Source organism: Notechis scutatus, chromosome 1, assembly GCF_049901735.1.
Source record: "Notechis scutatus isolate UNSWTSFEM ecotype Mainland chromosome 1, rNotScu1.2, whole genome shotgun sequence".
Lineage (NCBI taxonomy): Eukaryota > Metazoa > Chordata > Lepidosauria > Squamata > Elapidae > Notechis > Notechis scutatus.
This window is the reverse complement of record NC_142009.1, coordinates 307359781-307387594: the sequence shown is the minus strand read 5'-3', so window position 1 is coordinate 307387594 and position 27814 is coordinate 307359781. Positions and strand designations below refer to the sequence as shown.

Here is a 27814-nt window from a genome sequence, read left to right as displayed (position 1 = left end):
AAAGTAGAAACTCAGAGGCAGAAACTCAGCCCCCCACCTTTGCTAATGGGCCATTACTCTGGCCTGAGCCAGTCTATTTTATGTAACAAAAATCTACTCCAGGTAAGCCATAATAGGAATTGCCCAAAGCCCTTTCATTACATCCTCATCCAGCAAGGCTCAACCAAGCCTGGGACTCAGGACAAACCTACAGAGTTGCCCCTGCATGGCCCCATGGGAGTCTGACAACCAATCAGAATACAAGCTCAAATTCAAATCCCAACAGAGGGTATAAAATCAAGGGTCTCTCAGCATCTTGCACCTTTTTTTCCTTCACCCAACATCTTGAAGCACGTGATGATCCTTTTCACTTTAGACCTCTAAGCCATGTGGTCCTGTCTACCGTTAAACCATCTTTCCAAGCAGTCACCATGTTTCCAGTGTCTTTCTTCCCCACTTGAAACTGAACCCAGAAGGATATTTCTTCCAACAGTTGGTAGTGTAGAATGTTTGTAAAAATGGAGGAAAAGAGAGTGTTTTTTTAATATTTATAAATGCTGGTGGAAAGGTAATTGGGCAGCCTGTGATTTGTTATAAGAAATATTGAAAAATTTAAAATGGCTGTATGTGAACCTTGTGAATTCTCAAGCTTCCTCTTTCCGATATGTATTCAAGATGGACAGTGATTAATACACACACACACACACACGTGTGTGTCAGTGATGGGATTCAATTTTTTTTACTACCGGTTCTGTGGGCATGGCTTGGTGGGCATGGCAGGGGAAGGATACTGTAAAATATCCAGTCAGAGGTGGTATTTGCCGGTTCTCCGAACTAGTCAAAATTTCCGCTACTGGTTCTCCAGAACTGGTGAGAACCTGCTGAATACCACCTCTGGTGTGTGTGTGTGTGTGTGTGTGTATGTATGGGTGTAGATAAGCCCTAATATGTCTATTCAGAGCCCCCCAAAAATAAAACATAGTATAAAATAAAAATATAAAATAAGAAATACGGTAGCATCTGTATGTTTGTTAAGGTATATATGTGTAGACTTTTAACAGCAGGCAACAGAATTTCATTTGTAATGTGTGCCAGTGTGCCCACAGTAAAAAATGACAAAAAATGACAATAAAAGTTATCTATGTAAGAACATGATTCTATCTACTCTGTAGTAACAGTAAAGGGAATGCAACTGGAGTTGGTTATTTGAATGGTAAAACAAGAATCAGCAGGGTCCAGAATGAATGGATTCTGAATGAACATAGGTTAAATACAAAAGTTAGCAGTCAATACAAAATAAATATTTTCTTATAGATAAAATGAATGACTGAATAGCAAATTGAAAATATAAAGGAAAAGTGAATGGGTAAAGACTGGAAAGGGACCACTGGAAAAAAGCTTGATTGGAAAGAGTTGATGAAATCTTCAGAGGTTCAACAGGCAATATATGAAGTGTATGGATAGTGGAAGCAAAGATAATTTAGAAGGGTATGGAGGGGTGTTGGTGTGAACTAGATTGTGCTTTGCTTTAATCTGTTTTTCCTCGTGCCTTTGTCATGTAGACCATTCCTGCACTTTACATAATACAGCTTACCACAAAAGGGGGAACAAAATAGGAATGTACAATTCACCCAATTTATTGGGTTCCTAACCACAGCCTGCACTAGGTCTGCAAGTACTACATGCAGAAGTACACCTGCAGGACAGTTATGTCTCCCCGCCATTTCCTACCCCACCCACCCCCGCATCCCTTTGGCCATTGCCAATCATCAAATGATGGACTAAAACGGAGCTTGGTCGATTTCCACGCCACGCTACACTAAAACATAGTGGGTTAATTCACTATTTAATGGGCGGCTGGAACAGAGCTTATTCCCAGGAAAAAAACATATTCAATTCTGTTGCCTCCTTAAACTAGTACCAATGGCGGATTTCTCCCTAAGAAAAAGCCCAGACTGTACTGCATACCCGCACTCGGCACGGGAGGAAGCACTGCAAGCGACCCTCCTGAGACAGTCGTAACGACTGAGGATGCGCAAAACCGAGATGGGCTGGGAGCCGGCGGGCGAGGAGTAAATTGACACTCCGCATGCGCAATTCTGAAAGCCCGCAAACATGAATCCTGCCCTTCACCTGCCGCAGTCAATAGGAGAGGGCGGAGGTTAGTAACTGCGCTTGCGCCACTGTTAGAAGCCGGTGCCGCTGCGAGGGTGGGGCTAGGTCGTTTTCCCGGGTTGAGGCGCTTGATGCTCTGGGGTTGCCAGGGTGACGGGGAATACAACATGGCGCGCTGACAAGTTCTGTCGTGGGGAGGGGGTCTGGCGGTTCAGAGAGGACACGTGTCCTCGACCCCCCCCCTCCCCACCCCTTGACCTGGCGGGAACCTGCGGGAGAGGCGGGCTCGGAGGATGAACAGTAAGGGAGGAGGCGCAATGGTGGTTCGCGGCACGTGGTGGAAATAGGTCGGAAACGGCGCTTGGTCTGCGGATTCGGCGAGCCGACGGCTTGGGGAGGAGGGGTGTGTAGAATTAAGTGTTGAGGAAAAAAGGGGTGGAGGGGAGACGCCGCAACCCCTTCCTTTCTCATAAATTGGCGAGTCGAGGAAGAAGCGTCTACTTGGAGAGAGAAAGATTCGACCAGGGCGTCGTTTTGGGATTGGGGCCAAAGACCCTCAAGCCGAAGCCACGGGGTTGGGTGCCATGGGTGGACGGAGGCTTTACAAAGTCGCCCTCTTCTGCCGCTATTCCACCTGGCGGGAGGGGTTTCACAGGGAGGCGCCAAGTATGGCAGGATGACCTCCCCCCCCGGCGGGTCTTGGAATAGTAGCGTGGAACCCGCTGTCTGATCCGCTCCAACCACGCTGATAGAAGGGGCTTCTATCTGGCTCCAACAGTAAGAAGTGTGTAGGTCTGTTTTTAGTGGTTCTGCATTTTTCTTTCAGTTCTTTACCTAATACAGCTTACCTCAAAAAGGGATAACAATGCAGTGTACTTCAGCCTTTCCCAAACCAAGCTTGAATGGATATTACTGTATTATCTCTATTCCAAGACATTTTGGACAACATGGTGAACTAGATGAAATGGTTCATAAAAGATCAAGCCACAGTAAATGTGCAGGCTGTAATTCCATCCTAAGCACTCTTCCTGTGTTACTAGCGTAGACCTTCAGTTTATCTTGTTTTTGCAAGCTTGTTTGGGCACAGTTTTCATTGAACTCAGAAATGAAGAGGAAACACTCGGTTATTAGAATCCATTCTTTAAAGCTGAACAAGGAAATCCTTTGAGGGATTTAGAGTAAGGATTAAAGCATGTAGAATGATAATCTTAAAATGGGGTATATATAGCTTTATATTGGATGTGAGGTTTCAGGTGGGTGTCTTGGTGGATTCTGTTTATTAGATGCAAAAAAATTATTTTAAGGAATGTGTTATAGTTTTCTTGTCTCAAAAATGCACCATCAGTTTTCAGTAACTGCAGTCAGGGGCTTTTATTTTTATCCTGCCAATATCTCTATCTTGTCAATCTATGTATGTATATTAGCTCAAGATGGTCTCCTGTTTTCTCCACAAACATTAAAATGGTTTTGGAGGCCACAGGTTGTCCTCTCTTGCTCTAATAGTTTATTCATGTCTGCAAAAACAAGTGAAAGCTAGCAACTTTAGAGGAATCCTATCAGTTAAAGTACATGTTTCTATATACTGTGTATAAATTTCAGCAACAGTTTTCAGTATCTCATTATAGAATTTAAATAGCCTGACTAGGAAAAATCTGTGCTTCAATTTGTTGGGCAGGTGATTAATGGTCCCTCATACAGATACATACACTAATATGAAAATGATCACATGTATAGATGTTAAGTGTTAAGACAGCAATGTAGAAATAAGGGATAGAGTAATCATTTTGTCAGAATTTATATAATGTATAAATAAAATCATTTATATTTATATAAATTGAATAAAATAAAGGATAAGATGATACATATATAAATCATAGGCTTCATTGGAATAGTCTGTTTAGGCCAAGTCTACTTCTTATGTAGTGCATTCTCTGACATAATTGCCCAGCCTGCAGTTTTGATACATTCAACAAAGATCAACCTTGTTTTAATAATTGGTTCTTGAGCTTCTTCTGTGTAATAAGCTCCTGATAGTCAAAAATTACTTTCATATTCCCCATTGTCTTTTCTGAAAACTAAACATATCAAATTCAGTCTCTCATAAGACGAAGTTTTGAGTCCCATTTATAAATCATTTTGCTGAAATAGGAAAAAAACAGAAGGTTTATATACCATAGGAGAGATAGTAGTGGTCACGTGACAGTGCTGTATATCGCTTGTAAAAATGGTAAATAAACTAGATTCAATGCCTGGAATGATAGAGGTACATAGGCAAGCTACAAAATTTTATTTTAATGTTTGCCAATTAGTGTATATTCAAAGTGGCAATAAAGTTATTGTAATCTAATCTAAGATCATAGGTCCGTAGGCACCTCCTTGAAATTTATAGGCTTGCTTCTGACCTCAATCACAACAAATCAGCATCTTTAATTTCCAAGTTATGTTGAGTTAGGAAACAAACAAAATTGGAGTAAACCTTCACCTATTGTTCTGACCCAACCGGGTTCCTAAAGAACAAACGCAAAGGCAGCAGCCCCCACCTTTTAAGGTTTAATAACAAATTCTGTTCTGAAGGCTGCTTTCCACTAATTAGCTCTGACAAGAAAGAGCCTTGCCAAGTTGTTTGTCAAGGCTGCCAAAACACAAACTAAGATGTCTACCAGTTGAGTTTCAGAGCTTCTTTGCCATCTGCAAAGAATGCTTTTCCAAACCTGGCTTTTATCCTCTTGAGGGAGGGGCCCTTACCTTGCAGCCTTACTCCCAAGTTGCCTGTGCTGCTGTAATTGTTCTTTCCTCCAAGCAATCCTTCGTGCACATGCACTTGGCACAGGCTCCTCGGGAACCTCCTCATCACTGCTGCCAGCCCCCACAATCTCTGAAGGCAGCAGTCCACTCCCTGATGGTCCTGGCCCTTCATCAGAGTCCTCACTCTCCTCAGCCATCTGCACCTGCTGATGGCTAACCACCTATGTATGTTTGTGTGTGTATACAAATAAAAACATCTAGTAACTTCCCAAAGCCTGGAAAATGTAGAAAGTATGGCTCCATCATCTTCTTTGATATACAGTAATACTGAAAAGTGTGAATCCTTTTGAATTTTCAACATGTCTGGATAAATATGAATAAAATATGATCTGTTCTCACAAATCCTAAAACTAGATAGAAAATCCAGTTAAACGAATCAAAAACATTATGTTTGCTCATTTATTGAGGAAAAAATGATCCAAAGCTATATATTTGCACATGGTAAAAGTACTTAAACCTCTAAGATTAACAGTTGATTTGCAGGGGTAATTAGAATAATGTGTTTCAATCAGTGGGATGATAATCAGGTGTGACTGGGAAATCATGCTTCTCTTTAAGGAACAATTTTTTGCTCTTCACTGTCAAAGTCTGAATCACAACTCAGGTATATGGAAGTGTGTCATGGCTCAAACAAAGGAAATTTCCGAGGACCACTGAAAAATTGGTGTTCATACTCACCAGCCTGGGAAAGGTTATATAACTATTTCCAATCATTGTTCAATAGTTAGTTTAGAAATGGGCAATTCAACACCATTGTTACCCTCTCCAGAAGTGATTGACAAGCAAGAGCAAGGTGTATAATTCTCCATGAGGTCTCACCCCAGAAAAACATCTAAGGCCTCTCTTGTATTGGTGAATGCTAACATTCATGAGACCACCATCAAGAGAACATTGACAACAATACTGAATATGGCAGGATTGCAAAAAGAAAACCGCTATTTCCAAAAATAATATTGCTGTCAAGGTTCAGTTTGCGAAAGACCACATGGCTATTGAAAGAATGTTCTCTGGATGGATGAGAGCAAAATAGAACTTTTGGGCTCTAATGAAAAGCATATTTTCTGAAAGGCAAATGCTGCATTTCAGCATAAGACCATCCCATCTGTGAAAGATGGTAGTGGCAATATATTTTGGTTTGCTTTGCTGTCTCTGGACCAGGGAAGCTTGGTGAAGCTATGAATTTTCTTAATTACACCAGCAAAATTCTACAGGAAAAGATCAAGGTATCTATAAACTGAAGCTTAAGAAAAAGTACAATGGATATAGAAAGTCTATATACCCGTTAAATGCCAGGTTTCTGAAATTTAAAAAAAATCAGACCAATAGAAATCACTTCAGAATTCTTTCTATCTTTAATATAACATGTAAGCTGTACAAGTCAGTTGAAAAACAAACTGATTTGGGGGGGGGGGGTGTCACAAAATCTTACATGGTTGCATAAAAATTCACATCTTAAACTAACACTTTGTTGAAGCACCTTTTGATTTTATGACAGCATTCAGTCTTTTGGGGTAGGAGCCTATCAGCATGGCACATCTTGCCTTGGGGATCTTCTTTGCCTACTCTTCCTTGTAAAACTGTTCCAATTCTGTCAGATTGCAAGGGCATCTCCTGTGCACAGCCCTTTTCAGGTCACCCTAAAGATTTTCAGTTGGATTGAGATCTGGACTCTGGTTGAGCCATTCCAGACCTTTGATCTTCTGGTGAAGTATGTCTTTTGTTGATTTGGAGGTATGCTTTGGGTCACTGTCGTATTAAAAGGTGAAATCTTCAGCATTTTAGCAGAGGCCTGAAGGTTTTGTGCCAAAATTGACTGATATTTGGAACTATTCATTGCCACTCCCCCACCTTAACTAAAGCCCCAATTTCAGTGGGAAAAAAAGCAGCCCCAAAGCATAATGCTGCCACTACCATGCTTTGCTTTGGGTATGGTGTACTTCTGGTGATGAGCAGTGTTTTTCTTGCGCCAAACATACTCTTTGGAATTATGCCCAAAATGGTCAATATTGGTCTCATCAGACCACTTTTCTCACATGCCGTTGTTAGACTTGATGTAGGTTCTTCCAAAATGTAGCCAAGCATGGATGTTTTACTTTGTAAGAAGAGGCTAGTGTCTTGTCACCCATAGCTCAGACATACAAAGAAAATGGGAGATTGTTGTCACATATAGTACACAACCAGCACTTTCCAGAAATTCCTGCAGCTCCTTTAATGTTGCTGTAAGCCTCTTAGCAATCTGTTGAATCACCTTTTCCCCCAATTTTGGAGGGACATCCAGGCTTTGGTAACGTCACAGTTGTGTCATATTTTCTCCACTTCATAATATACAGTCTGCTGATGACTGTCTTCACCGTGTCCCGTGGTATAGCCAATGCCTTGGAAAAAAATGTATACCCTTCTCCTGACTGGTATTTTCCAATGAGATGCCTCATAACAAGAGTCTTCAAACTTGGCAAGTTTAAGACTTGTGGACTTCAACTCCAAGGATTCCTGAGATACATGACTGAAGGAGGAATTCTGGGAGTTGAAGTCCACAAGTCTTAAAGCTGTCAAGTTTGAAAACCCCTGCTTTATAATTTCTTTGTAGATCATGGCTTTTGCTGTAAGGGGCAACTGAATAAATGTCAGAAAAATCCTACTAGAAAAGCTGAATTTTATATGGGCTTGATCAGAGTCACTTTAATTGATAGCAGGTATATGCTGAGTAGTATTTTTAACATCAGTTTGAATGTGATTGGTTAATTCTGAACACAGCTACCTCTCTACTTATAAGAGGTAGGAATACTTATGCAGCTACATTATTCTTGCTATTCCCCCCCCCCCCACATTTTTATTGCTATTTTATCTCCTAAAAGATTTTGATTTGGTTTTCAGTTGAATTATACAGCTTATATGTTATATTAAAGATAGAAAAAATTCTGAAGTGATTTATCTTGGTCTGATTTTTTTACATCTCAAAACCCTGGCATTTTAACGGGTATGTAGACTTTCTATGGTATGTCCACTGAAGGTCATATAACAAGAGAACAACCCCAAACATATGACAAAAAATGGTTGAAGCAAAGGTTTTGGAATGGGCAAGAAAATCCTGACTTTAATCTTATATGGTGGAAGGACCTGAAGCAGACATCTCATGCAAAGAAGCCCACCAATCTCCCTGAGTTGAAGATGTTGTGTAAGGAGGAATGGCCTAAAATCTCTCCAAACTGTTGTGCAAGACTCATCAACAATTATTGTTTCTGCTCAAAGCAGGCACACTAGTTACTGAAAGCATCGTTTCACATACTTTTGCCACACACAAATATGTAATTTTGGATCACTTCTTTCAATAAACAAATGAAAGTCTAAACAAGTCTAATGTTTTTGACTTATTTGTTTAATTGAGTTCCCTTTATCTGGCTTTAAGTCTCTCTCCCCCTCCCTTTGTGTGTGTGTGTGTATTTGAGTTCTATGATTTTACATAGCAGGACATAGTAAAAATCATCTGGTCCTTAGCATTTTTAAAAAGTAAAATACAACCTCAGATGAATGAGAACACATTACATATTACATTATGTCACTTATTTTACAAAAAGAAAGCCAAAATTGAAAAGCCATGTGTGGAAAACTAAATACACCTTATGATTCAATAGCTTGTAGAACCACCTTTAGCAGCAATAACTTGAAGTAATTGTTTTCTTATGATTGTATCAGTCTCACATCATTGTGGAGAAATTTTGGCCCGCTCTTATTTATAACATTGTTTCAGTTCATTGATGTTTATGGCCACTTGTTTATGCCCAGCCTCTCTTGAGATCCTGCCATATCATTTCAGTTGGGTTGAGGTCCAGACTTTGGGCCATTGCAACACCACGATTCTTTTATTTTTCAGCCATTCTGCTGTAGTTGCTGGTATGTTTGGGACTATAGTCCTGTTGCATGACCCAGTGTCGACCGAACTTTTGGCTGTCGGTCAGATGGCCTCACTTTTGACTCTAAAATACTTTGGTATACAGGAGACTTCATGGTCAATTCAATAACTGTGAGGAGCCCAGATCCTGTGGCTGTAAAGCAAGCCCAAACCATCACCCCTTCATCAATGTGCTTGACCGATGGCATGAAATGTTTGTGCTGATATGGTGTATTTGCTTTTTGTGAAACACGGCACTGCATTATTATCTCCACTTTGGTCTCATCTGTCCAAAGGACAATGTTCCAGAAATCTTATGATTTGTTCAGATGCAAAGGTTTGGAAACCTAAGCCATGCTGCCATGTTCTTTCTAGAGAGGAGAGGCTTTCTCCTGGCAACCCTTCCAAACAAACCATACTTGTTCAGTCTTTTCTAATTGTTTAGTTTACTTTTATTGTCATTGCACCTTGTGCAACGAAATCAAACATCATCTTCAGTACTCATAGACTTTAATATTTAACATACTAAGTCCTAAAGAGTCTGAAATGTAACTCTTGGCTTTTTTTTTCAGTTTCTCTTAACATTGCAGTTTGACCATGGAGTGAATTTACTGGGGCATTCACTACTAGGAAGATTGGCAACTGTCTTGAATGTTTTCCACTTGCAAATAATCTTCCTCATTGTAGAATGATGGACCTTAAATTGTTTGGAAATTGTTTGCTTTATAGTTTTTCCCAGATTGATGGGCAGCAACAATTGCTTCTCTAAAATCATTGCTGATGTCTTTTCTCTTTGCCATTGTGTTAACACACACCTCAATGTTGGAGACTAGTAAAACTCTTAAAACCTTGCTTTTTATAAAGGTAGTCACATTTGCTATGATCAATTGATCAAGGACACTTGACTAGCAGCACCTGGCTGCTACTTTGCCTCTTCATACCTGTGGAAGCAGTAAGGGTGTACAGGTAGTCCTTGAGTTATGATCACAATTGAGCCCAAAATTTATGTTGCTAAGTGAAACATTTGTTAAGTGCATTTGTCCCATTTTATGAGCTTTCTTCCATATTTGTTAAGTGAATGACTGCATTTGTTAAATTAGTAACACTTGTTAAGTGAATCTGGTTTCTCCATTGTCTTTGCTTGTCAGAAGATCACAAAAGGTGATCACATGACCCCGGGATACTGCAACCATTATAAATGCGAATCAATTGTCAAGCATCCAAATGTAAATCACATGACCATGGGGATTCTGCAACGGTCCTAGATGTGAAAAATGGTCATAAGTCTCTTTTTTCAGTGCAAGCGGTTCTTAAGTGAACTACCTTGAGAACTACCTATAATTAGTTTTTCACATGTAGCTTCTCCATTTTGGCTGTAAAATAAACGACATAATGTAATATGTCACATGCTGTTGTTCATCTGAGGTTGTATTTACCTACTTTTAAGAACTGCTAAGGACCAGATGATTTTTGCTATGTCCTGATACATAAAACCATACAACTCAAAGAGGGTGTACTTTCTTTTTCACGTGACCATACATATGAGTACGTAACTGTGTGTACCATGAACACAGTCTTTTGATTTTATTTCATTTTCATTTTCACTTTTCATATAGGAAAAAAATGTATCAATAACACAACTCCTTTCTATTAAAAAGTAGCTGACTTTATCACAGACAAAGATTGAGGTTGAATAAAAATGAGGAATTCAAATAAACACTGGATGTTTTACATAAAGTAAGTTGCAGGTTGGACTAGAAAACTTCCAAGGTTGCTTCCAACCCTTTTGATTATAAGATACTATAAACAAACCATAAATGGAAGTTTCCTTCACTGTAGAATATGATACTTTTTTTAACATGAAACATGACAATGGTTAGGGGGAAAGTCTTATTAAATATGAGTTACTAGTACAGTTATATTGGAAATGCTTCTCTTTACAGCTAGATGCAGTCTGAAGAAGTTAATTCTCACAGAAGTTAGGCAATGGAGAATTATAGGAAGTGCTGTACAAGTGATATGAATGGGAGAAGACTAAACCAAATTTTAGAGCAGAAAGGTATATACAAAAAATAGTCAGAATTGGGTCAGTTTCCAGATGTATAACTCAGCAGAAAAGTAAAAAAAATGAATGAGGAGGAATATTGTTTGTGAGCCTATAGCACATAGATTAGTTTGATTTATAAGTTATTCTTGGTCATACAGAATAACATTAGAATTAAGCTCTTCAAATTTACATGCTTGGAACATTAGATGATTATTGATAATGTCCTAAGATATGCTAAACTGTATGCAAGTCCATTTTAATGATGGTACTGATATTATTTAAGCACAATAACTAATTCTTTTTATAAATATATAATTTATATCTAGTGAAGTGAAAACAACAAACTAGGGTTTCTAAAAACTAAACTAAAACTTACACGGTTTTTATTCTGCAGATTTTCTCAAGACCATGATAGGTATGTGAGATGTAGCTGATAGAAAGCACTTGAATGTTATTTTAGCAATCACAAATAGAATTTCTCATATAATTCTCAATAAATGATACTGGTATAATCCTTTCCCAGTGCAGAGGTGTGAACCTTAATTTTAAACAACTACAGTAACAATATGGGAATTACCTGAAAGACATACATTATAATCTGAGGAGGAAACAAGTGTGCTGTTAGAATAAGTAAACTACAATTATGGACATGTTTGATAAAACAGAATTTAAATATATAAATTTACCTTCTAGTTTATTGTTCCTTTTTAGAATACAAAACAATTGGTAAAATTGGAGAGGGAACATTTTCTGATGTTCTGAAGGTACAGAGTCTAAACAATGGACGTTGCTATGCTTGTAAACAAATGAAACAGCACTTTGAAAGGTAAAGTCTGATTCTTTTCCATTTTAGTTTGTTGTTTAGCTTTAGTATATAAATGTTTTATTTAAATCTTCATTGTCAAAAGTTGATTTTAAAACATTGTTTTGTTTGTAAATGCATATGTAAAATCTAGCTGCCTTTGGAGATGAAGATTTTTTCCTGACATGTCTTAAATAATGTGTGTTCAATAGTACTTCTTGATTGTAGCATGCCCTACAGTGTTGAGTAAATACAGCAGATTTGAGATTTCCTTCTCAAGAACTCATAATAATTGAAAGAAGTGTGTACTATACGTTTTCTATGCCACCATATAAAAAATAATGGTACTTAGTTTGCAAGTAATATCTCATACAGTAGCCATGAAATATCACACCGCACCCAGATAAGCTGGCAACATGCTGCAAGATATTATTACAGCCTATGCTTTGTGTGATTTAGGAAAATATATGCAACAATGTGTAAATGACAGTTGTTTATTTTTCATCTAATCTTTTCTACTAGCATTGACCATGTGAATAACCTGAGAGAAATTCAAGCATTAAGGCGATTAAATCCACATCAAAATATCCTTACATTGCATGAAGTGATTTTGTAAGTGATACATGCTTTTTTTTTCATTCCCATTCTGTACCATTCATATTGATCACCAGATGTTTTATAGAAATATTCAATTACTATTTATCAAACAAATCTCATTCTGATTAAAATTATTTTGAGAGAGGGACCGTTCGCTGTAGAATGAGATTTTGTCATTTCTTGCATCTTTTCTCAAGATGACAGCAAGTAGGGAGTAGGTTGTGTGGACTACTTAACTTTGGAACTTTGGAGTTGAGTAGTCTTTGAGCCATCATTTTGTTCTATTGACAGTATGTGATATAGGCTCTCAGGATTGATCTGGCAATCTATAAAGACTTTAAAAATCACATTAGTTTTATTCTATGTTCATACTTGGCCGCTGACAATACTAATAGTGTCAAGGGAGAAATACAAGAAAAATGCAGTTAGAGGCTCAAGAATTGAAGTGTTTAATTGGCAACATGCAGAATCCAATCTCATTCCTGCAAGGTGCTTATTTGAGATTTTGCAGTGGGGGATTACTTGAAGATATGTGTCATTAGATTCTGTTTATTGTGTTGTATGAAAAGTCATATCTGGTCACCTGCCAATGGAGATTATCAGTTGACAATAAGGAATATTCTGAACATGCTAATGTATTTTGTTACCATGAAAGAGAAACCTCACAATCCTCACTACACATTTTGCCAGACAACTGTTCTATTTAACCATTTCTGAAGTGAGAAAATATAATATAAATCTTTTTATTTTAAAAAAGATAAATTTTTGAAGGCACATAATTACCAAGGTTCAGCAGCTTCTGTCGCAGCAGGTGAGGGCAGAACAAAAGCAACATTGAGATAAACCCTTGGCCCTTTTGTATATATGTCATATTGTTGCATGCATATTCAAAAGGAAAAGATCTTGTGGAGTAATACTGCTTTCATCATTTTAATAAAAGCAGCAGTATCTTGCAGATGTCTATATCCAATTCTCAGGGAGAAAGTCTTTTATAGAGCAAGGCAATTTCCTCACCTATTACAGAACGTTGTAGTTCAGTAACAGCATGTAGAATTGTATCAAGTTTATACTTGACTTGTCCAGTTACAGTTACTTGTCAAGTTCCAGGACTCAAAAAGATCCCCATCTGTGACCACAGAATTGGTCAAGATGGGTTATGATCTGATGTTATAAGGCATATTTGTGTGTTCATAGATTATTATGTTGCTTGCTTAAAATCTATAGTTTCTGAGGATGACACAAATAATACACTTCAGTAAGTAATCTCTTGATTAGGGCAGGCAAAAAAACATTAACATCGAAAGCAATGTTTTTGCTTTTTCAATAATGTTGGTTCTAATTAAATAAAATATATGCAGGTACAGCATGGATTTACTTTTATCATGTACATAAGGGTGAGCAATTTGCAAGCCATGCGAGATTATCAAACGTTTATCCTCTGCTACAGGTTCTTCCTTTTCTCTTTCATACCCCACTATTACTATCACACTGATAGAAGGGTGATTTTCCTCCTCAAAATTGTCATTCAGTAGTCTACTTATTAGACTTATTTTGGTTATTGAAAAACTAATTCAGCCGTGTATCAAAGGTGCATAAGTATGAATCTCTTGGAAACCTTTGTTTCCTAGAACATTTGATTGCTGATTTGCTGTAAAAAATGCTGGGGAAGTTGATAAACAATTTTGATGAGGAAGAGGATTTTTAAAGAGAGTCATCCTCATAAGCCTTCTCCAATATTTTTTTCAAAATCATGAAAGATGAGATGGCAAAATGAACTTGATTTTCCTTTTCTTCCTCAGCAATTTTGAATTTTGTGGCATATAACTGCTCTATTTAACATACAATGCTTTTTTTGTGCATATGTAAAAGCTAATGAAATATACAGAAAACTAATAGAACCACTTTTAAAAAGTAATTGAAAAAAATCTGTCCCATTCTTGAAGTGCTTATACAACTTATTCTTCTTTCTTTCATATAATTCCATTAAAACCAACGTTTTAGTGACAAGAAAGCTGGTGCTGTTGCATTAATATGTGAACTTATGGACATGAATATTTATGAATTGATCAAAGGTATGTAGCATATACAATATCTGAACAATGTCTCAAGCAATTTTTTTTCACAAGTGAGACAGTTGCATGTTTAGTTTAACCAAATATTAAGTAAGATGCTGCTGCAGGTTGAAAAAAGATGCGTTTTACTTGCAGTTATGGAAAAACCTTCAGATTAGCGTGGATGTACATAGAATCTCTTTCTGGTGGCAGTTGATCTCCTTCAGAATAAGTTAAGGCAGAGAGAGGTTTTGGAATATAGGTAAAGTATCTCCATAATTACATATATTGAAAGAGAATGCTATCCTAAAGAAGGGCCAGTCTGCAAAAAAATTTAAGGAGAACATAGTTTATTAATCACTACATATATTTGCTGTATTAAGAATTGTTAAATCTATGCCCCACCCTTACCATCAACCAAAGCCAAGGCAGCATGGATAGTAAGTCAAAGATGGAAATTGTATGTCAACAACTGGAAAACTACTACTTCATTGTGATACAAAGTTGTTATCTCTGTTACAGCAGTTGTATATAAAATGAGGGTTTATTCTGCTTTCAAATACTCATGATTCGAAATGAATAACTGCATGAAATATAAAAGCTTGAGTCCTGCTCTAATTTTTCAGATTAGAATAAAAAACCATTGCAACTGATATATGACCAGTAGAATATAGTCTAAAAGGCATCCTAGCCCACTGTGTTTCATATCAGTTGTGATTTGCAAATCCCTTTTAAAGGTAGCCTTATAGAGGACACATTATAGGAATTGAACCTTAACAGTGATTCAGATATGAGTCCTGTAGCCAGTTTTGTCTTTTTAGGAAAACATACCAATGGTGCACCCCCTGAAGGTGGACAAGGTGCTCTGAACAAAGCAGCTTTGAATATCCTGGCTAAGTTAGGGGACATGGGTATAGGTCATGGGTAAGCTATTTCATAACTAGATTTAAAAATCAGTTAATTAGCCAAAATCATTGCAAGCTGTTTTTATACTCAAGCCATCTTTATTTCTAAAAAAATCCAGTAAACTTGATTTCCAAATTCTAGGAAGGAAAAAACCATTGCCTGAAAAGAAAATAATGAATTATATGTACCAGTTATGCAAATCTCTTGATCATATACACAGGTAGGAAAGGTTTTTAACTTATTTGCTTGCAAATTTACATTTTGGATATTTAAATGGGCTGAAATTTGTAGACTATCATTCATGTATCTAACATATATAAAGGTGTCATGGGCTTTGACTAGCTTTTCTTTTCTAATTGTCATCTCTCCTCTGGAATATCTTCAGAGCTTTATGGATAATTTTTGGGGGCATGGGTGCAACAACTTATATTGAAACTAAGGAGTAGGCTCAAATTCTCCCGAGAGATATGTGGCTTTCTGTACGACAGCCTTAATATAAACATACTTACCTTTGCTTTTATTTTTATCTTGATGCAGAAACGGAATATTTCACAGAGATGTGAAACCTGAAAACATATTAATAAAGGTAGGTTGTCTTTGATAATTTTAAAACACGAGCAATATGAATGTACCAAAATTCTTATGTTTCAAAATGTTTGTTTGTTTGGACTGGTATTTGAATATGCATCTTATGTCTATAGGAAAAAGTACATTTCAACTTTCTGGTGATTAAACTGTCAAATACTTGCTTTAGATCTAATATTGTTTTGCTTTTTAGCATCCGGTTTTTTTATTACTCATGGAAAAAAATATGTTTTTAGACAAGTCAGTCATTTTTGAAACAGGCTGTAAAAAAATCAAATTTGATTTTTCTTAAGTAAATTGTGCTAGCAGCTAGCAATTCTCTGAAGACTTAATGTTCAAAGGTTTGATAGTAATTGAGACCAGAATTTCCATCACTAAATGCTACAGTTATGAAACATGCCACAATGACTGCATCATTTAGCAACAGCAGCCTAGCATTCTCTTTGGCTATCATTAAGTGAGGATTTTATATGACCATGACTTGCAACTTCCTGCCAGCTTCCACAGGCAAAGTCAATGAGCAAACAGACTGAAAGTTGCAAGTTCCAGGCAGCTTGCAAGCAGGCTGGAGGGCAGGTGAGTACCATAGATTGGGAGGAGGATTGCTGTGGTGAGTGCATGTGAGCTGGGAAGAGGTTGCTGCTGTGTCAGAGTAACGCATGCAAGCTGGTGCAGCATGCATGTGGTGCAGCCATGCGCATGGATCATAATCACATAGCCATGGAGGTAATGTGTTGCTGGAATTTTGAGGACTAATCATAAATAGCATTTGTTCAGTGTCATTGCAACTTCTAATGGTTGCTGAACAAATGGTCTTTAACAAAGAACTACCTATTTATCTAGATTCTCAATCATCCAGATTATGGTTATTCCAAAATTGCTTTTCCAAAAGGCAACTGGGCTTTCTTTGGTTTTTCTTTTTCTTTAAAAACATTTCCCTTCTCATGCAGAACTGAAGAAACTCCTTGGATGAGAAGTGAAACATTTTCAAAGAAAAAATAAGAAAGTCTAGTTGCCTTTTGGAAAAGCATCTTGAGGCTGCCTATAAGTATTTTCATTTATTCCAAAGGCTGCCTTGTGGCCAAGGATTCAAAAATCAAATATGGCCAATTTAGATCACTTTAAAAAATTAGCCTTTTCTGTTCAAAAATAGAACAGCTATTTCTAAAATAAAAATTCCTTAATTTCATCTTGAAGTATTAGTAGTAGTTCATTATTTGTAAATATTTTAATGCCTGATCACTTGAGATGCACAAATTGTCTTATTGTAGCAAGATCTTCTCAAGCTTGGAGATTTTGGATCCTGTAGGACCATACATTCTAAGCAGCCATATACAGAATATATCTCTACCCGCTGGTATAGGGCACCGGAATGTCTTCTTACAGATGGTTACTACAGTTATAAAATGGACATCTGGAGTGCTGGCTGTGTGTTTTATGAAATTGCAAGGTAGGTTATTTATCAGAAGGAAAGTGGATAAATTAAAAAGAATAAAGAAACTCTTCTGAAGTATAGGCCTGTGCAGATATGAGATAGTTATAGGCTGTATTATGGAAAAAATACAAATATAAAACTGGGGAAGATTTGAGGCTCAACATTAAAACACACATGGAGAAAATTCCAGTTCAAATGTCTGCATTGCTGGTTGATGAATTGCATAATAGCACAGGGAGTCAGATTTAAGGTAGACTTAAATCTGTCTCAATTAGAAATATTTGGGTATTTGTCATTGTTAATCATTGTGTTTTTATCTGGCATAGAACTTGTATTAAGTGAGGGGTTTGTGATTCAGCTTAACATAAACGTGTATAATACAACAGCCTTGCTGCTGTACATCTGGATTTAGTCAATGGTTAGAAAAAAGAACATCAGCAGCTTAATGAAGAAAGGAAAAATAATTTGAAATTTAGCTGAGAGTCCTAATATCCAGCCTAATATCCAGGCTTCAAGAGTGGCCGTTATCTAGCTGCAGACAATAGTAAATATGTCTCTAAGGAGGACCCTTAAGGCAAAGGCATGCCATGTGCATATTATATTGAATTTGGGGGATTACAGGCTTTAGCAACAAATACTTCATTTCTAGCTGATGAAATATTTATGTTCTTAGATAGTTACAGGCTGAATTGTACAGATAACATTTTTCGATCACTTGTCTCTTTTGATGCTTTTTCCCTTTTTATTTTGAAAGATGTTTATATAATGCTGTAATGTTATTATTTAGTACCAACAATATTATTTAATACCAAGGATGAACAGCTTTCTCATAATAAAAACATAAGCTTGTCACAGAGTTTGGTATTTATCACATTATCAATTCTTTATTATTCCCAGTTTCCACCCACTTTTTCCTGGATCAAATGAATTGGACCAAATATCAAAAATTCACGATATCATAGGTACTCCTCCTAAGAAGATTCTTCATAAGTTCAAACAGTAAGTGTGGTTTCACTTGATATTCATTACTTCGTTTTATTTAAGGTTGCCTAAAATTACATTAGAAGTATGTGTTTATTATCTTGCAGCTGATCACAGTCAAATCTAACAAAGCATATAGCCAGGGTCTACTTCTCAGAATTCAGAACCAGAGTTACCACGTTATTTTCATGTCCCCTTTTCATAATGTATTAAGACTGTTTTATATTACTGTTCCCTTGAGGAGTGCTCCTACTGTAGCACTTTTTGCACAAGTCACAGAATTTGAAAGCTGTAGGAAGACCCCTTTGTTATAAATTATTATAACTTCTTCTGTGTAGCTTTAGCATTCAGTGAACATTCAATCGAATCGAATTCTGTTAATTTTTTGAGATAAGCATAATTTTCTTGGCAATGTGGTACAAGGGATTTCCCAGTCCTGCCTGCAGACCTGGTATTTCTTATGGGTCTCCTATCCATGTATTGATCAACTCTGTTTTGGATTTTCAAAATAAATTAAGATTATAGGTGCTGTCACTTAGCTGGGCTGCTGCTATATAGACTAAACTAGCTTTACTGAGTAACTTTTTAAGGGATTATTAAGTGTCCCTTTTATTCCAGTTCAGCAGTTATCATCTGGATAAACTGGAAGGCAAAATTTAAAATTACTTTTGACTTCCCATGTTTAAGTGAGGGTAGTATCAAATGGATCTGAAGAAAACCACTGTGATTTTATGGCATAATAATGCAAGTCTGCCCAATCATATTTGTGTTTTAATCTGAGAAGCATTAAATTGTAGTGATATTCATGATATAGTCATACATATGTAGTTTGCCCTGTATGGCTAACTACAGGAACAAAAAATGCTTTGAAACTGAAACTTCTTTTGTATTCTTTCAATAGCAGTAAGACTGACTCTGCTGACAGGAATGCATTTTCTTTCACTGGATTTATGCAGGTCAAGAGTGATGAGTTTTGATTTCCCCACCAGAAAAGGAAAAGGAATCTCTCCATTTATCCCTAACCTGTCTAATAAGAGCCTGACACTTATGTATGCAATGATACAGTATGATCCTGATGAGAGAATCTGTGCTCATGAAGCACTTCAACACCCTTATTTCAGAGAATTAAGGTAAGGGAATGTAAAATAAAATTTGATTTTGAATCAATATTCAGTTGAAAAATGTATCAAGCTAGCTAAGATTTAAAATAACTAAGCTTGAACCTATTTGATCAACTAAGCTAATAATTTAAGTTAATACTTAGTTTTAAGTATTTAGCATTTGCATTTCAAGTCATTGTTTAATATGTTTAAAGGAGGGAAGTAAGTGATTTGATTGTCTAATTGATGGAAAAAAATTTAAAGGTCATATATGGGATTTTATCTGACTTACACTAAACAGGTTGGCAGAGAAACAAGCTTTAACCATACACCGAAAAATGAGATTAGTAGAAAATCCATTAGAAAGGGATTCTATTGGCTTGCGGCGTGTTTCAAAGGAGGATCAAAGGCAGGTAATCTTTAAATCAAAGACTGAGTAATAAACCTATTTAATTACTGCCATTTTTGTTCACACACTCTATGTCAATTTTGTCCTTTAATTAATCATCTTAGACATGTGAAACATGTTTCAGAATTATTGTATCAAAAGATTCTAGCATTTTTAATGATTTTTTTGCCGTTTTAACTATTGAACACCTATTTGTGATTTACAGGTTCAGAAAGGCTTTTTTTAATTTATACCATTATCTCTTATGCATGCAATGCTTGGAATAGTATGATAGTTTAGTTTTAGATATGCTATATATATATAGCTCCTGATATTTTGTAGGAAGTCTTTGAGGACATTCAAAATAGTGCTGGAATTAACTAGTCATATGCTTTTTCTGGAAATTATCCAATTTACATCTAGGTTCATGCAATCAATATATAATAATTATGGAGTGTTTGATTCTGCCAACTTTCCAGTTATTCTGGGAATATTAAGGATATCAACAAATCTGTCCAATAATTCCCAAAGTTTATTTTAATCCATTCTCTACCCTCATGTCCTCCCCCCTCCCCCCAGAAACCCCAGAATCATACTTGGAGAACAAAAATTAATTAATTATAGTACATTCCTGTATTTTGTTGCAGAATTCTAGACACACCAGATTTAAGCTAGCAGTACCACATTTCTAGGGTTTATCTAATTCTTTGTAAAATATGATGGATGTTCCTCGCCTTGTTTGCACACTCAAGGAATAAATTTTTATGCCAATTAAAGAATAAGAAAGGAAGGAAATTGTGTCATTCTAAGGCTTAGAAATCTTTTAAGGATAGATTCCAAGAAGACATCTTCTAAGGTTCTAAGGCTCAATTTTACAAATAAAACATCAAAGACTGTAAGCCAATTTTCCAAACAAAAATCCACTTTCAACATATACACCCTTGAAAGTCTGAAAATACTGGAACGTAATTTGGCTACTCTTTTAAAACTATATAGAATGTAATTGCTACTTTTTAATTCTCTTTCCCTTTATTAATCTAACTATATAAAGGCTTCCACTGACACCATGCTTCCATATGATGAGATCATTCCAAAGGCAAGCAGCAATCTTCCTTAAGAAAAGTTTGGGTAGAACTTTACATATATTTGGGAGTAACTGCACAGATTGCAATATCTAAACCATCCTAAAGCATATGTGAGGTCATCAAACACATTTAGCCTACATAACATTATTTTCAAAAATTGAATTTGTATTTTTATTTTAAAAGAACTTTTTTAGGCAAGCCCAGGAGAATCCACTGGGACTTCATGGACTTCCCAATGCAGTTGAGTTGCCAAAACTGACAGTTCCTGCTGTAACCAACTTGACTTCTTACCCTAATCCTTCATTTCAGTCAGTTTTTACCCTCCCAGCATCCAACAGACAAGTCCAGGTTTTGCAGCCTATAACATATTTTGGGACACATCGCAAGGTAATTTTGCCTTGCTTATTAGATTACATGCTATTTTGTACAAGTAGATTATAGCTCATTTTAACTTCTATTGTCTCATCAACAGTCTGAAAAACAGAAGGAATTTAAATCTCCTATGAAACAGTACCACCTGCCTGCTCTGGAAAGACGAGGTGGAAGGTTTTGATGGATCAAAACAGTCATGAGTTGTCTGGATTTTTAGTACACAAATGGCAATAGTGCCTTATCATCTCAAATGCTGCAACAAGAAGCTACAACAATCATTATTTGGGACTTACCCATTTTTTTTACAAGTCAACAATGTAACCACCATTTTTATAGCTCAGAATGCACTTTGATTTTTTTAAAGGAGTTCCTATTTTTTTTTAAGTTTTCTTCAAAGATGATCATTTATTTAACGGTGTTGCACTGGCAGGAGTGAATTGTTCCAACTTTTATATCAAATGCTACATTGTGTTTATAGATATATATAAATAATAAATAAATAAAAAAGTCAATTTCTGGGGGAGGGGGTTGTACATGTGATCGTAGGGTTAATCAGAGCCAATCTTTATCATTTAGAAACTTCAAAATTTAAATATAACCTATACAAATTTGTGTTCTGAAACAATATAAATTAGCAGGTTTTTGGATGGTAGATGGAAAAGATCAGTCATTACTCAATATTCTCTTGTATAGAAAAGTATAAGTAAGCTTTCGGTTGATGTATATTGTCACACTGGCATAGTTCAATGTAGAATGTTACACATTTGTTTTGAAAAGGCCATGATGTTTGAAACTCTTGTGTTGGAGGAAATAATCCACTCTAAAGGGCATTTAATTTAGCTTTTATAAAGGTATCAGTAAAAATAAATTTATTAAAGAACTTAAGAAGATTTTTATAGGATTATTATGAGATCAAGTATCGTGTCCTCTCACAAAGAACTGTCAAATACCATTACTCTGTAACAAGAAAAAAACTATGTATTGCACTAGAGTAAAAAATATTGATACTGTATAACAGTTGCACCTTAAATAACAGCCAAATAGCAATGCTTCAATAAAGTGGCAAAAAGAGAGCTAAGACTGGACTATATCTTTGAGAAAGGAAAGCACAATGGTAAAGTTTGCTGAAAGGTCACAAAAAGAACACAAATGCAATAACAATACATAAAGCAAGTTCTAAAACTGCTGTATTTTTCTTCCTATATGAAGGCAATCATTTGCTTGAGGATTCAGTAGTCATAAACTGGTAATATTGCCATTATTTATATTTTGTACAAAAACTATGGGAGGATTGAGATTTATTTTGAAGAATTTTCATATTATTTCACACAGAATCAAACAAGTCTTCAGGATAAGGTTTTCTTTTGGGAAAGATAACTTAATTTGAAATTTAGAATTTGAAGAGCATTATTTTTGCATCTGCATTTTTGTAACTGGATGAATATTGTATCAGTTTTAGTTACCTGATATAAAATGATGTTGAGACTCTGAAAAGAGTGCAGAGAAGAGCAATAAAGATTATTAGGGGACTGAAGGCTAAACCATATGAAGAAGGGTTGCAGGAATTGAGTGTCTAATTTAATGAAAAGAAGGGCTGGGGTGACATGATAGCAGTGTTCCAATATTTAAGGGGCTTCCACAAAGCACCTGAAGGCAGGACAAGAAATAGATGGAACTAATCAAGGAGAGAAGCAACCTAGAACTAAGGAGAAATTTCCTGACAGAACAATTAATCAGTGTAACCACTTGTCTTCAGAAGTTGTGGTGTTCCAACACTGGAAGTTTTTAAGAAGAGATTGGACAACCATTTGTCTGAAATTGTATTGGGTTTCCTCCTTGAGCAGGGGTTGGACAAGATCATCAAGGTTTCTTCCAACTCTATTACCTACTACTCTATTATCTATTACTTCCAACTCTATTAATTCCCCCTCCCAAAAAACTCTCCAGCAGGAAATTGTGAGTAAAATTCTCAAATGTAATCTGGATCTAAACCTATATTAAAACAGCAGCTCCCAACCTTTCCAGCATGGTTGACTGGTGGGAGAGGGAATGATTCTGAGTGAGTGGCAGGTATGCACATATGCTGACCACTCGCACGAATGGAGCTTTTTGTCTGCGCGCACCTGTGTGAACACCCACTGCTTACACAAGTGGAACTTCGCGCACACACTCGCCCACTGCTTGCATGGCCTGGTTCTGAACAAGACAGTACTGTGCCACGGGCTGGGGCCCCCTGTGCTAAAGGCTACAAAGGATGGAAAAATATCCTTTAGGAATGTTTATGTTCACAACGCAGAAGCATTATTTTATATAGTTACTGGCTTTAGTCATATCCAGAACATTAGAAGTTTATTCTAGGATCTTATAATTTAAAACAAGGCACCTATAGTATTGAATAAAGTGCATTGTGATTTGATTAGAGTTGAAATATCATAGAATCTCTAGTCAATTTACAAACTTCTAAAAAATGTTTTAATTATGTATTCGTTATTTTATTGCATGAAAAGCAGCTACTTTGCCTTTAGACGTCTGAAAGCTCTCTTCAAATAGCCAAAACATGAAAATGTTTACTCTTAAGAGCACTCAAGAAGGAAATGCTCAAGAAGAGATTTTGCCCGTTAACAGTCAGGCACAGTCTCCCACAGGTGATGAAAAATTTTTTGTTTAATATCCCAAAGATGCAATACCAGACTAAATACACCCAATATGAAGAAGTCTGATTTGATAGAGTAATATACTTTATGATTTCATCCCTTAAACAATAAAAGCCCTTGTACATTATATTCTCACATTATTCTCTACATATATGCATAATCAGAAGCACATTATATTTCATTGGAAACTAAGTCTGAGATTCATCTCCCATTAACATGTTGAGGACAAATTACTTGACAATTTTGGAAACAAAAGGAAAAAATTAAGAACATATACTGTTTTTAGGTATGCTTAGATATTTGACAGTAAGGCAACCTCTGTTCTTGTTGAATAACTTGTAATACAGTACAATGTAATTTTTTTTAAAAAAAGCTTGTAGATTTTATAATTGCAAAAGTAAGCAGGATGGCAGCATGTCACTTCCTAACCAAGAAATGGTAGCACAAACACCTGCACAACTGCTTGAGAGTGTCATGCATAGCGAGAAGAGACAAGTTTCCCCAAATGTTCCTGTTCAGCTTTTTAATGTTTTAGCATAGCATTATCTAGAAGCCTACTCAGATGCTTGATAGGCTAGACTATTTTATTTTGTAAAAGCTGTAATTTTGTTCTTCAAAAGTGAGGACTTTTTTCAGAATTAGGCAAAGGTAAGCACCAGCAAGTGATTTCCCCTCTCTCCGCACACAGAAATTTTCAGAGGAATTACTTGACCTGGGTTTAGACTAAAAAAATGGATTCTCTGCACTTTTGTGTTCCTTAGATCTCAGTATTAACTGTTTTTAAAGCCTGTTTTCCCCCCTGCTTTTTAGTTCCACAGCAATTTTACTCCAGAATTATGATTATTTTTTATTTCTAAAGAAGATGGTTTGGTTGAAGCACTTAGTGTTTCTTGCTTCTAAAAGTATAATTATACATACCGATTTCCAGAGTTGGCTCACAGCGGCAGAAAGGGAAGAAGCAATTCTGTGATGACTGCCCTCCCCCAAAACCATTTTTGCAGAGACAGACTCAGCAAAAGCAGCCCCTTCTGCCTCCACAGGATGAAATGCCTTCTGTGGAGAGAAACATTGTGTTCACAGTTAAATCCAAATTCTGGGTTTTAAGCAGCTGGTTCACACACTGTGCTGAGCCTTTATATGGCTTATGTAGTTTTGGCTTAGCATGATGTATGAATCCAGCCATTATAATATATAATTCATGTTTAAGGCTTATCAAAGTGTGAAGCAAGCTATGATTTCTTCTTAAGGCATAAAAATGTCTTCCCTAAAATCTTAAACCTGCCAATGCACAGTAGTCAAAATAGCACTTTTATTTTGCTTTCGCTAGCAGTTTGTATTATGCAATCAAAAATAGCCTGGCACTATTTAGTTATTTCGTACTAATTTTGAAAGTAGTTACTATAAGCCCCAAAACACTTTGGAGTATGTCAAAAGGCTTATATGCAGCCCAAAGGATAGTAACGTATTGCAGACACTACTGAAACACTGTTTCAAACAGTGTGCAGGGCAGTGTTAAAAATATGGAACTGTGGAAATCCAGCAAATAAGCAGGATTATCTGCACAAACAATCATATACAACTTTGAAACAGAACATTATTTATCAAAAAGTGGTCTGTGAATTGCAGCCTTTAGCACTCAGGTTTTTTTCTCCAGAAAATGAGACTACGTTGCAACCACAAGTATTCAAATAAGCTCTTTGCTTCCCCAGTTCTTCTGCTTCAGAACTGCCATCAAATAAGATTGGCACGGGGATAAAGAGGGAAATACCTCTGCAACATGTGTTAAGGGGAAAAAAATCAGGACTTTTCATAGAGCTGGTGGGGGGGGGGGGGCAGGAGGGCAGAGAGAAGAAGGGTGTGAAGAAAGCAGAACTGAATGGTTCTAATGCAAGCTCTACTTCTTTTTCTATGTGCATCCTGAGGCTCCAGGCCTACAAGAAAGGGGGCAGGGCTTGCTTCACAATGGCTGAAATGCTGATACCATTTTGACAAGAATCTGGGAATTTTCTGCCTCTTGATCTGATCTCTAGAGAGGAATCCTCCGCCGCATAATTCCACTATCAAGCAGACAGCATTTTCTTCAAGAAAAAAAAAAACTGAAGGGGATTCTTCAGATTTCAGTGTGTTCAAAATTAGTTTAATAGAACTAACCAAGCAGCAATTTAATTATGCAGACTCTCATATTTATCCTCCAACAAGGCATCCATTTTTCATTGAAACAGGAGAACTATGTACTTTGGCACATTATTCTACAGTGGCAACCTATTGTTACAATAATTTTAAATAAACATTTTAGTGTTTCTAATCACATTAACAAATATTAAATTATAGTTTCCCAATGCATGAAAATGGTGACGACCACTGTTAATTAACATATATTTTAAAAACTAGGCTTAGGAACTTTGTAGTGTTCTAAACCGTACTGAGGAAAAGCCATTTAGAATAAAGTGCAGGAAAATAACACCTACTAATAAAAGCCCAGTTCAATAACTCCTAAATCTGACCTGAGTGTTTTCAGAAATAACATCTACAAGAATTTAAATCATGTCCATACCAAAAATATTACATTCAAAAAGTTACATCAAAGGTGATTTAAACAGAAGGTAAACAAAACTGCATATTCAAGATAGTTTAATATGTATTTTTTGAATTAGAAATATCACTTCCTTAAATGATTAAAATTACTAGTGTAATGATTTCCCCAATCACTGAATTACATTATTTACATATATAATACAGATTGACTGTAGCTGAAACTTTATTAAAATAAAATGTTTGATACAAAGGATTTGTTTCTTTATAACATAACTTTAGAGGGTTCCCAAACACCCATTTTAAAAGTAATTATCCACTAGCATTACGCTATTTAAGTGCAAACAATCTTTTTAGAAAAACCTATGATTGTAGCATCCATCTTCCTGAATTACATTTGTGAAACCAGAAAGTAATGACTTTAATTTCCCATGAGAGCTTTTCAGGTTAACCATTTCTGAATTTAAAAAAAGCAGTGCAAAGAAAAAACTCAACAGTAATATTCTAATGTATAACACCATTAAACTTACTTGGATTTAAGAAACATTTTATTTTACAAGTGTAGACGTGTGTGAATGTAAGTATGTGATTAAATTACACTGAGAAATATAAAGCAATTGTGATTTTTAATTGTAGCACCAAAAGAAGCATTTTTAAGCAAAATTCTTCCTTAGGTGAGCAGCCTTCGAAGTATTAGATGTAAAAATATAACTCATTACAGAATTATTTTGTAAAACACTATGTGATTCACATAACACTCTGCCTTTTAAGAATTTGTGATGCTCTCTGGCTGAACAGCAGCTCCTGGTTCCATTGTCATTACTTCTTGTTCTGTGTTCAAAGGTTTGCTAGGAGGAGTGTGGTGGCTATACTACAGTTCCACTTGGAGAATTGGCCTGGTTTTGGGATGGCAAAACACCCTGCAAACAAAGCAGTTTACATTAATCCAGCAAGAGAATGCAACATTTACTTTGCTAAACACTTATGTTTGCAGATTTTTCTTGCAGAATATTTGCATACTAAATTTATAATTTTAGATCATATTGTTCAAAAATGTTAGTGAATAACTCTACTTGGATATAACAAAACAAGTTCCAAGACTTAGGACATGAAAAGAAGATTAAAGCAATAATGAGTTGGCGTCTGGTATGACCAGCAAGAAGTCTAACAGCATCATGAAAACTGCTGCAAGTTTTCCCAAGCTGACTTCAGAAATATCCTCATGCATCTCACAGGAAATTCTTAAAATAGAGATTTCATGCTATATCAGATGTTGAGTTGATCAGAATCATAGAACACTTAAGTTTCTCTATGCAGAAAATGTGATAAAGCTACACAGAATAGTGTCTTTTATGAACTTATCTTATAATATTAAGAAAAGGAAATGAACTATAAATGTGTCTGAATTATAAATCCTTGCTAGGAAAATTAGTTATTTGCTGATGTACTTTGCGCCTTTCAGATTATTTATATTCCTTGCAGTTTATAATT

At 36.1% G+C, this 27814-nt stretch overlaps 2 protein-coding genes across 12 annotated transcripts in view; one reads left to right on the top strand and one right to left on the bottom strand.

Annotated features, from left to right (window-relative positions):
- Positions 1 to 2084: 2084 nt before the first annotated feature.
- On the top strand, positions 2085 to 22210 carry MOK (MOK protein kinase). 9 transcript variants are annotated; one of them, XM_087952202.1, is made up of 13 exons: positions 10775 to 10847; positions 11547 to 11661; positions 12160 to 12249; positions 14236 to 14306; positions 15333 to 15411; positions 15729 to 15777; positions 16275 to 16352; positions 17048 to 17226; positions 18109 to 18210; positions 19149 to 19322; positions 19594 to 19705; positions 20949 to 21152; positions 21238 to 21633. In XM_087952202.1, exons 1-13 carry the CDS (start codon positions 10775 to 10777, stop codon positions 21316 to 21318), a joined length of 1407 nt encoding a protein of 468 aa, XP_087808328.1. In that variant the 3' UTR covers positions 21319 to 21633. The 9 variants fall into 9 exon arrangements, with proteins under 9 accessions (XP_087808321.1, XP_087808327.1, XP_087808324.1 ...); XM_087952195.1 differs by lacking the exons at positions 10775 to 10847; positions 16275 to 16352 and adding an exon at positions 2085 to 2140 and having other exon boundaries at positions 21238 to 22210; XM_026680214.2 differs by lacking the exons at positions 10775 to 10847; positions 16275 to 16352 and adding an exon at positions 2181 to 2394 and having other exon boundaries at positions 21238 to 22210.
- Positions 12116 to 27814, bottom strand: part of WDR20 (WD repeat domain 20) — a 56617-nt gene continuing 40918 nt past the window's right edge. Inside the window, exons 4-6 of one of the 3 annotated variants that reach the window (XM_026680193.2) lie at positions 24710 to 24844; positions 15701 to 15757; positions 12116 to 14607 (exon numbers count right to left, since the gene is read on the bottom strand). In XM_026680193.2, the coding sequence (XP_026535978.1) occupies positions 14587 to 14607; positions 15701 to 15757; positions 24710 to 24844 (213 nt within the window). In that variant the 3' untranslated portion in view covers positions 12116 to 14586. Of the gene's footprint in view, positions 14608 to 15486; positions 15758 to 24709; positions 24845 to 25906; positions 27244 to 27814 lie in introns of those variants that run through there. The other 2 variants (XM_026680192.2, XM_026680194.2) reach the window with 2 other exon arrangements.